We start from the raw sequence: 10,292 nt of genomic DNA, 5'->3' as shown, positions 1-10,292 counted from the left end.
CCCAAGAAGTGGCTTTCTTATCGGTTAGATTTAGCTGATAGTGTGCAGGAAAGTAGTGAACTTCATATATATAAATAAAGAAGAAGAAGAAGAAAGAACAAACATACTGACAATGTCAGGTTCACTGTTTCTGAGCACATGTGGGCTTTGATGAGTGGTTATAAAGCTGAATTTGAGCTCAGATGGAAGAGTTGTTGGGTTAAGTCAGATGAACTTGACTGGTAGGTTGCACGAATTACCAATCAGAAAGACAAAGCCTGCAACAAAGATCCCTTACAACATTTACAGTATTTAGTTACAGCAGAGGTCACTGATACAACTAATATTTATTCTCGTTATCTGTTATATTTAGATTTTATACTCATTTACTATTTATTTACTGTTTCAGTGTTAATAGTAGTTCCCATGTTTGATCAGTTTCTCCAACCACACAACAAAAAATTTTACATTTGCATTGTATGAAGCAAAACAATTTGCACATTTTTTAGCTGGACTATAACAAATATAATTAATCTAGTGCAAAACTGTTGTCCTTAAAATCTAAATCTAAACTATATATAGTTTACCACAATCACTAATTTTACAACACAGCACCACAAATGCTGACTGTATAAATCTAATCCCAAACACTAACAGCCCACATTCTCCAGGCAAGTAGTAAATCGCTGTGAGTCACGCTCGCCGGGATGCTCTATTCATTGAAGAAAATGGCAAAAATGTCTTAATGAAGAGATAAACTATGTGAGTTCTAACTAGATGACCATGTGCTTCCTGTCCAGTCTGCAGCAAGGAGTGCAGCAATTAAGAAGATGCTAATGGGTCTGACAGGTCTGAGTCCAAGGAAAGCTTCAAATGTCGCTTCAATTGGATGGTGCACTGAAGACGTCTTGTGTGGCACCGTCATTCACTCCGCTCAAAGGCTGAAAATTCAACAGTGCCTAGCTTGATTCTCCACACTACAGTCTTTTTTTTCATTAGTCTCACATCCATGCCACACATATGAACTCTGAAGACCTGGTGATTTCATCGGGATGTTTCACAAGTACATCAACACCTTCAAACTCTTCCTAAAATGAGCCGCGCAGATTCTAACATACATGTTTATTCATGCTGAATTTTTAAATCCAACATTATTTCCTGCTTGGTTGATCGACATTTTGATGGCTACGCTCACAAAGGCACTTTAATGTTGTCATTAGTTATGCTTCTCTGGTGGCCAAAAGATGGATCCTTAAGTCCCAGGATCCAATAAGGTTGTATATGAATGGTTGGAGGAGATAAACTACATCAAATAAATGAAAGAAGACGAAGGGAAAAGGCCTGTTAATTAAAAATATGAAAATGAACAAAATCTCTGACACAGTATTGGTCCCATCTGAACAGCTACAGTAATTCTCTCTTCACCTCATATGAACTTCATTTAATTAAAAGAGGGCTGAAAAGTATCCTAAACCAATTTCTGATTTCTTGAGCAGGATCTGGTTTTCATTCACGCTGCAGATGAAAATAACATTCTGCATTCAAGTAAATAACTACAAATATTCCTGGATACATTTAAATGAACTTTTATTACTCAGTTGACTGATGCTGTGAGTGGATTTTTTCACTTGTTCTTCCCAATTCATACGTGATTTAGCTTAAATATTTAACTCAATGCTTTGGGGATAGAGCACAAATGGGAAACATTAGTATAATGTCAACAGACGCATGCATAAAAGTACAGTGTAAAACATTGTGAATTCATAGAGTAAATGTCTGTTACAGGCTAATGAGGCTCAAATTGCAATGACAGTGATATTGTTTCTTTTACAAACATTAATTTAAAGAACAATTAATTAAGTAACTCAACTTTTTACAGACATCATCTGTTGTTTTAAAACTTGTTTTACTTTCTAGGATTGCTGATTTGTATACATATTTACTTGTTACTTGTTTTTAATCACTCCTTACAGTGAGCATTTAGAATTTGGGTAATGTTCATGCCACTAGATGTATGTGTAGAAGGATGGATGTGTGTTGCTACAGTAGTGAATTCTTTTTTTTATTTTTTCTGAGTGATACTTCCTTACCAGGAAATCGTTTGCGCCAAGGATATGATTGTCTCCAGATCCTTCAGCAAAAGGAAAACAAAGACTGGATCTTTGTCATTTTAATGCACTGTAAAAACAAGACAATCAATAAAAATTGTATACTGTGGCTAATTTGTCTGTTTGCAGAAGGAAGCAAATAATAAGAATCTGGATTATTGTAAATGAATGGTTCCTGTCATTTCTGTCAGTGTCAGAGAAAACATAAGGATGAAAGTAATTCCTGATTATACTAGTATGAAAGCGGGATTAGTTTGCGTTTCCAGATTTCCCTTACACAGAAAAATCAGAGACAAATATAAGAGAAGATGACAGCTTTAATTGGTCTGTTCCAGTGAAAACATCTTGACATGGCACAGTTGGAATGGCACAGGTGTAAATAATACAATTAATGGTGACTGGATTGCGTTTAGCTGCTTCACTTTCAGGTTAAAGGGATTTTGTATGGCGGCTTGCGACAAAGTCAAGATCAAATAATGGAAACGGAGAAGTCCTGAAAGTGCATTTCAAATATGCAAAAGCAGGTGTGACTTCAAAATTTGGCTTAATTAGTTAGTCCCTGGCAATATTAGAGATCAATTTGAATATTTAGAATCATATTCAGGGTGAAAAGATTGCAGTGCTCAGTCTGACAGACTCGAATCTATCTCCTGGGCCCAAGTTTTTTTATTATGTGGCTATTAAAACTTTTAATAACTATCTAAACTGGCACTGGCCATCTAGACATGATTTTGTTTTGCAAAACGAAATAAACCATAACTAGAGATTCTGAGAACTGAGCCATCAATAATACCCGTACATCTATGTTTTCTGCAATAGCATTTAATAATGTCTGCTGTGAGGAAGGCCTCTGTTTAATCCTTGTTAGTTAATCAGCTGCCACAGCAAATATAAATGAAACTCAGGTATTCTAGTAACAGGTAAGTTACTATGTCAGCGAGGACTTTAAAAGCAGCCAGAGATTAAAGATGGATTTATTCTTTGTATTAATAAGTACAATATATTAGCCAATGCCAAAGGCTAAAACTGCAGCAGAATGAACCAACTTCACTCCTGTGCCTTGGTATAAAATGATCAGTTGCTATTGATCAATAATTTAGACAAGTGCCAGATTATTGACAGGAAGACAAAATATGTTTGGCTGCCTATGTTTGAAAAATCCCCCCACACACTCAATCATTAGAACTGAAATTGCTCCGCGGTATATGATATCGCAGCAATGTTTCTTTCCCCCCCTGCAGATCAATGCTAATTGAGGTCCTACATGATGAATGTAGTCTGAAATGTTTTTAACCCACTGACTGCTGAGCAGCAACAAACATAAGCAACTGCTGGGCTAAGTTAAGGCTGAAGGTGGGTATTTTGTCCTATTTGCATATATCAGGATACTTCATCTGTTCTGCAGGAGAAGTAGTCTTAACTCAAAATCTTGCTGAAAGAAATTCTCTCTCTGTTTGCCTAAATCTGGATGTTTACACCACCATATGCAACATGAATTGAAATTTCAAGATTTACCTTATAACTAATGACACAGTGAAGCCTCCGCTGAGGGACAACGATACAATATGATGATCAGCACAGCCAACAGAAGGATGCCGGTCGATCCCTGAAGCCCTTCAAAAGCAACTCTCTTGGTGCAAATTCAGCTTGTGGACAGCACACAGCAGATGGGGTAAACCATGCCATCAAGTGGAAAATAGACCTGTTGTGTTGTCACGGAGACAAGATACAAGATACAACAGTCTGCCAATTGGACCACCAGAGGAAACTGTAAGGGGGATTTTTAACAAGTAGCAGTAGCAACAATATGAAGCCTTTATTCTTAACTTTATATTCACTGAGTCAAAGAGCCTGTTTCGGTTTAAGACAGACTTACCTGTCAAACACAGTTTCTGCTAAATTTGAAAAAGATAGAACTGGTGTTTTTCCTGTACTATTGATGCTGTAGTGGGAAATTTAACACCATGCGCTTTTTCTCTCATTTCATGCTCTGTAGTGTAAAAGTCAAGCAAAGAGGATTAAACTGACAAATATCCTGACTCACTGCTGCCACCTTGTGCCGGTGAAGGGAAGAGGCCAAGCCACTTTGCAGTCATAAAATTTTGTAGCGATGCCATTCACAGTACGGAATAACATATATATGAGCTCATCTACACTGATTTGAAAAAAAAATACATAAATAAAATGTGGGCCTGGGCATTTTCCCTTTATCTTAAACAAGATATATTTTCGTTATTTTAGCGTCTGATCCCACAAAATGTAATTCAGATAGTTTCAGCTCACTTTATTTAATATAATTATAAATTATTCACATCAGTGGCAGGAAAGCAGCACTTTTTCCCTACATGTAAAGAAGAAAAAAACTAAACTATCCTAGTACTATCCTGATTTCTTTTCTTTTTTCATAAAAAGAAGCATTTGCACCAAACAGGTATTTTCAAATTTATAGGAGGCGGTAAGGGCGTAAACAGACAACTCCATCACAGCAAAGTCAAGTGTCATTTTTGGCAGTATTTCACAATTTAATAGTACTTCCATAATTCATAGGCCAACAACATGTCAACAGGTCATTTTTACAAAAGCCATTTAAGGGATTTAATGGGAAATAGTCGTAATAAATTCTTATACTTATTCAAAAGCTATGTATTTATTAATATTATGAATTAAAGGGGAACTTCACCCACATCACAGAAAAAAAAAAAATTCTACTCATTACACTGTACATGTAACCATGCAATTCATCTCAGCTTTCACTGGGAAATTGTTGACAACAGTGAGATTTTACAGATGATCCTGAGGAGCCAGGATCATTTCTGGAAGACGTTAAGTAAGCACCGGAAACAAAACTGCATCCACTTTCCTTGTTTGTTGGTGGCAGCAGAAGACGCAGAAGTGGAGATAATAAAATCGGAATAAACAAAACAAATATTTACACAATTAAGTGGTAAGTGCGAGTATGCTTTTTGTGCGATTTGGTTGAAATGAACCTTTAAGCTGGCACACACATGCAAAATGAGATGTTTAATTGAACTCAAACATTTTTTTTAAATGTTTCCAAATGAAACATAAGGTGACAGGTTGGTAAAAAAAAAGAAAAATTCCACTGTACCTTGTTTATACATTATACCCATCACACCAAATGATTAAGTAATAGTGCAGTGGTTTCTTTTGTACACGAGGCAGCAGTTCTTAAAAGTACATGGCTTACTTTACTGATGATATTTTCAAGTCCTTCTTAAACATGTATCATTAATCACATTCCACAAAAGCTTGAGTGCAACACATTCGTGTGTTCTTTAACTTTCTCAGAGCAACACATGCCCATGTGATGCAGATGAAAGTGAGATATGAAGACACCTGTAACACAATAACAGGTTGAAATCAGTCAGTCTTATTTGTTGTTATTATATTTATATAAGTTATATAAAGATGATTGGAAGGTATATATATATATATATAATTGTGTGTATATAAGGCCGATTGTATCTACCTTCTATCAACTTGTTATATCTGGAGATTGATGAATGGTGCAAATCCTAGCACATCCTGCAGAAGTACAAGCGCCCTCTGTAAGGGCGGCTCAACATCAATCACTACATTGCGCTTCCGTAAAGGATCGAGGCTAGACTCTGTCACATTGTGGCAGTGATTCACCTTCAGCGACTGCAGCTTTGGGCAATACTCTGCAAGAGTCCTGTGAGCACAGCATGCAGAAGATTTTATGGAAGGGTGAACAAGTGAGCTAGTTGATAACAAAGCGTGGGAAGGAACAGCTCAAAGTCAGTTAGACTACTCTTTAAAATAAGATATCGCATACCTGATGGACTGGTTCCTGACCCGCAGGCAACCTGTCAGGTCCAGCTGCTCCAGAACCCTGCAGTTCTTGGCCACTTCCTCCACCGACTCATCGGTGATGTTGGCATTGACTGCCAGCGATAGAGACCTCAAATTTGAACACTTCTTGGCCAGGTAGCAGATGGCATCGTCCTTCAGCTGGCGACAGGCGGTGAGGTCGATCAACTGCAGCCCCCCGCAGTGGTCAGCCAGGCTGCGCAGGGACAGGCTGTCCACCCATTCGCAGTGTGCCAGGCCAAGGTGTTGCAGGTGCATGCAGCTCAAGGACACAGCCACCAGGGAGTGGCGGGTGAGACATGCACACCCGCTCATGTCCACCCTTTGCAGATGTTGGTTCTGGCCAATAACTGGCAGCAGTTCCTTATCGGACACCCAGTCTGAACAATTCTGCAGTGACAAGTTCTGCAGAACTTTATTGTCTTTTAACATGGAGCAAAATGCTTCCCTGGGAATGCATGGTGAGGTCTGTAAATATGACATAAGAAGAAAGAGGGCAGTCTCCTTTATGAGCATGTAATGCAGCTGGAAATCACGTCATTTCTTATCAGCACTTACCGGGGACAGATGAAAGGTCCTGCAGTTGGATAGGTACACCTTAATGAGGTTGTGGAACTGCTTGCTCACCCTCTGGAGGCTGACAAGGTGTTGCAGCGGTAAATAGCACAAAATATGTGGAACAAGTACATCCTCCCAGGGCAAGTCCAAAAGATGGCATCTGCTGAGGAGCAAACCTTGTTACAGATGAACTTTGATACTTCGGCGTGCTGATGCAAAGCAGTTTAACGGAATTATAAACACCGTTACATTTCAGCAAGCGCTTTGACAGGGAGACAGAACAGCAATTAACATTAGCAATAGATAACGATAGCTTTGTCAAGGAGATGGGTAGTTTATAGAAAGTTAGCAGCAATCAATAAATGGGAGCAGCCATCTACATTTCAGCGACTTGGAAGCTATCGCTGTTAGCCGCGAAGCTAGCATGCCGGGGCCACGAATCCAGACCGTTTTATACGCAAAAGAAATCCCCTCTGAAAAGCACTTACGTTCGCATCTTAGCTTCTTCATCCATTATGAACCCGTTATGTTACAGTACGTTTCCACGAACATATCATTCTTCCCATGGATGACAAAATAAAATAGTTTCCTTTAGCATCTTCTAAAGCAATCAAGGTGTAACCTAAGCCTGATGGTGCATTAACGGACAGTCAGAAGGATATAGATCAAAATAACAAGAGGCTCACCAAGTGTCGCCGAGTGATGTAAATTTACACGTCAAAGAAGGAAGTAGTAACTTACGGGGGAAACATTCAAACTCTTATAGCAACTTAGAGCTATTGCTTTTCTATGAATTTCTATTTGATTTTTAATTCATTCGTTTAATGAATCTAAAGAGACCCAGTTCTGCACGGTTGCGCTGTGTTGTTAATTAAAGTAACAACTAAAACACCATCCTATCAGAGACTGTATTTTTTAAACGTATTTACAGTGTGCTGCACTAGAATGCCCGAGAATCAACATCTTAGCTTTGATATAGTCGTGGCTTTGTGGTTTACAGGGAGAACTTGAACTCAGCAGTTGTAATTTTCCGGGTTGACGTCAATGGTAATATTCAAAACAATTTATAGATTGATTTGCCATAACTGTAATAAATGAAAACTTGTTATTGATTTTTAAAGATCTCTGGATCTTCTTACAATCAAATATTTAGCTTATTTCATGCGCATTTCTTAAAAATATTATATTGATTTTTTCCCCAGTGTAATACAGTACCTCGAAGTAAGTTACAAAGTAACATTTATGAAGAGATTATCAACAAAAGAAAAATAATGTACTCACTTTAAACACAAAAGAAATAACTTCCATCTTGTAATTGTACAACTCTATACAAATTTGAATTTGAAACAAATCCATGCACAAAAAACTATATCTAAAACCTGTCCCGGCACAGAATGTAGAACTAGTTGTTGAAAAAGTTGTTGAAAAAGTACAAATAAAAGTAATAGATCAATTCAGCCATGAGAACTTGCGCACCCCTGTTAATTTTAACCCTGTTACCATATCATACAATAATCAAAAATGTTTTGTTAGCCCACAAGGGCTTACTTTAGTAGCTTTGTTGTAGTTTGAAATATCATATGCATACTGTTTTTAAGCAAAGATTTTCAGATAATTACTGCTAAAAGCAAAGATCCATATTTATGTTTAATATGTACTTTCCTGGTTGCAGTTGGCTGCCTATTACTTTTTACAACCACATGTTTGGTATACAAGTGTTGAACAATTAGCCATGTTGCCTGCTCACCTCTGGCCAGAAGAACAATGAAGTCAGTCATGCTGAACAATTGCTGACCCATGAGTTGTGTTTCAGTGGATGAGACGAGCCAACAGGCTAGTTGAGTGAATACTCACTCTTGACCGACTGCAGTCACATAGACAAGCTAAAGAACAAGCATGGCAAATAAATCAGTCTATGATTTCTCTACTGAGACCCTGGATGGACAGCCGGTTCCACTCAGTAACTACAGAGGTAAAGTGCTTCTCATCGTCAACGTTGCAACATTCTGAGGGTCAACAATAGAGGAGGTAATATTCTGCAAGAGTTGACTGATTACTGTCAGACCACATTAACTCGTTATATTGAAGGCGAATGATTTTATGCCTTGTTCTCCCAGTACCACCGACTGAATGCACTCATGGAAATGTTTGGCCACCTCAATTTCACTGTCTTAGGATTCCCCTGCAACCAGTTTGGTCTCCAATCACCTGGTAAGGTGGATAATAGGGACCTGTATTGTTCTGTTATGGGAGCTTTGCATGCCACACTTCAAAACAAACCAGATTTTTTTTTTATCTTTAATTTCTGATTGATTGCCCCTCGCAAACAGAAGGTTTGAACAGCATGAGACTCTGCAGAGCTTGTTCTTGAAATGACCATATTAAGGACATTCCCTGTCTTTCATATGATACAGAGCACACAATAGAATAAAAAAAACTTTGTAAAAGTTTTATTTAAAACAACGGCCATATTAACTTGAAGCAATGAGCAACTATACTACTACTATTATCCATCATTGTAACGATATAGAAGTTAAAAGTCTGCTTATAATACATTAATCTATTTGTACTTAACGAATCTAAAAACTCTTTCCACCATATACAAGCTCTATTAGATGCACTGTGGATACTTTAATTAACAAGTTATTTTAAAGACAAGGTTTTGAATACACACGTGCAAAAAACAGAAGTATTAACTTTTTTTTACGCTTGTCTGTGCAGAGGTGAATCATGAAATGCTCAATATTTTGAAGTATGTCAGACCTGGTGGGGGCTTTGTGCCAAAGTTTCCCGTCTTCAGCAAGGTTGAAGTGAATGGTTTAAACGAAGATCCTCTTTTCACCTTTCTGAAGGTACATTGAGTTTTATTGGAGGCTGGAAGTTATAAGTTCACTGAATGGATTTATTACCCATATAGTTTATTTTTTTCCTATCAGCGCTGCAGGTGCTTAACCCTGAAAAACTCAGATACCATGTCATTCCCTGTTTCACCACAGGAATCTTTGCCATTTGTCAACCCTGTTATTGGAGACATAAAGAAATTCTACTGGTCTCCGATCAAAGTCAATGACATTCGCTGGAATTTTGAGAAGTTTCTCATAACTGCAAATGGCATGCCCTTCAAAAGGTAAAGCCATAGACCATGAGTTAAACCCTTCATGTGATTTCAATTTTACTAAGTTCAGCATTTTCCCTTTGCTACAGGTATGAACTTCACTGTCCCATTGTGCAAGTGGAAAAAGACATAGCAGAACTTCTCTGATGGATTTTTTCAATATGTTGCTGGTGGCAGAGTGACGATCCCCCAGTAAATGCACAAGTGCACCTGAGCTGGATCTGATGGGAAGAGGAACGTGTCTTGGAGCTTCAGTGCATTCACTTTGAGAACAAGTTCCCTTCTGCCACTTAATGCCACGTTTTCATGTCACTGCCACGTTATTCTTTAATGTGATGGTGTCTGCTATTAAAAACACAGATGTAAATAAAACACTATATGAAAAATATGCACATGGTTATTGTTACTTTAGTTTGCCAATAGAATTTCAGTATTATTTCTACATTTAACATATATTACATTACTAGACTGTCAATACAGATGAATCACTGTATAGAATTTATTAAAACTGTGATAGATAAGCAACTTGTCCAGGTGGTATCCGCTTTTCACCCTATGACTGCTGGAAAATGGAAATGGATGAATGGATGGAGTTTTGTTCTTTGTTGTTATGACTCCCCCACTTTTTTTTATTTGATGGAACTTCTAATACTCAAAAACACCGGTTTTGTGAGGTCTAA

The 10,292-nt window shown here is 37.8% G+C and overlaps 2 protein-coding genes across 3 annotated transcripts; one reads left to right on the top strand and one right to left on the bottom strand.

Moving 5' to 3' along the window:
* Positions 1 to 4,579: 4,579 nt before the first annotated feature.
* Positions 4,580 to 7,164, bottom strand: fbxl15 (F-box and leucine-rich repeat protein 15). Of its 2 annotated transcripts, none has more exons than XM_005919556.3 (5): positions 6,986 to 7,164; positions 6,498 to 6,660; positions 5,905 to 6,407; positions 5,578 to 5,781; positions 4,580 to 5,444 (listed from the first exon to the last, which is right to left on the bottom strand). In XM_005919556.3, the coding sequence occupies exons 1-4, from the start codon at positions 7,009 to 7,011 to the stop codon at positions 5,592 to 5,594; spliced, it is 882 nt and encodes a 293-aa protein (XP_005919618.1). In that variant the 5' UTR covers positions 7,012 to 7,164; the 3' UTR covers positions 4,580 to 5,444; positions 5,578 to 5,591. The 2 variants fall into 2 exon arrangements, with proteins under 2 accessions (XP_005919618.1, XP_005919619.1); XM_005919557.3 differs by having other exon boundaries at positions 6,498 to 6,657; positions 6,986 to 7,163.
* Positions 7,165 to 8,324: 1,160 nt separating this feature from the next.
* On the top strand, positions 8,325 to 10,000 carry gpx9 (glutathione peroxidase 9). The gene is made up of 5 exons (XM_005919558.2): positions 8,325 to 8,525; positions 8,615 to 8,708; positions 9,219 to 9,349; positions 9,494 to 9,624; positions 9,702 to 10,000. Exons 2-5 carry the CDS (start codon positions 8,636 to 8,638, stop codon positions 9,757 to 9,759), a joined length of 393 nt encoding a protein of 130 aa, XP_005919620.1. The 5' UTR covers positions 8,325 to 8,525; positions 8,615 to 8,635; the 3' UTR covers positions 9,760 to 10,000.
* The last annotated feature ends 292 nt before the right edge of the window (positions 10,001 to 10,292 follow it).

The sequence above is a fragment of the Haplochromis burtoni genome, unplaced genomic scaffold (assembly GCF_018398535.1).
Source record: "Haplochromis burtoni strain Fernald_Lab_line unplaced genomic scaffold, NCSU_Asbu1 Contig_37, whole genome shotgun sequence".
NCBI classification, from domain to species: domain Eukaryota; kingdom Metazoa; phylum Chordata; class Actinopteri; order Cichliformes; family Cichlidae; genus Haplochromis; species Haplochromis burtoni.
Note: the sequence above shows the minus strand (reverse complement) of the source record. Positions and strands in the feature narration are given on the sequence as shown.

Coding starts and splice junctions, on each gene's coding strand:
- fbxl15 (XM_005919556.3), bottom strand. CDS start 7,011: ATGGATGAAGAAGCTAAGATGCGAAC. Junction 6,408..6,497: donor GGACCTTTCATCTGTCCCCG/GTAAGTGCTGAT, acceptor TCATATTTACAG/ACCTCACCATGCATTCCCAG. Junction 5,782..5,904: donor GTCAGGAACCAGTCCATCAG/GTATGCGATATC, acceptor CTGTGCTCACAG/GACTCTTGCAGAGTATTGCC.
- gpx9 (XM_005919558.2), top strand. CDS start 8,636: ATGGAAATGTTTGGCCACCTCAATTTCACTGTCTTAGGATTCCCCTGC. Junction 9,350..9,493: donor CTCTTTTCACCTTTCTGAAG/GTACATTGAGTT, acceptor GTTTCACCACAG/GAATCTTTGCCATTTGTCAA. Junction 9,625..9,701: donor AATGGCATGCCCTTCAAAAG/GTAAAGCCATAG, acceptor CCTTTGCTACAG/GTATGAACTTCACTGTCCCA.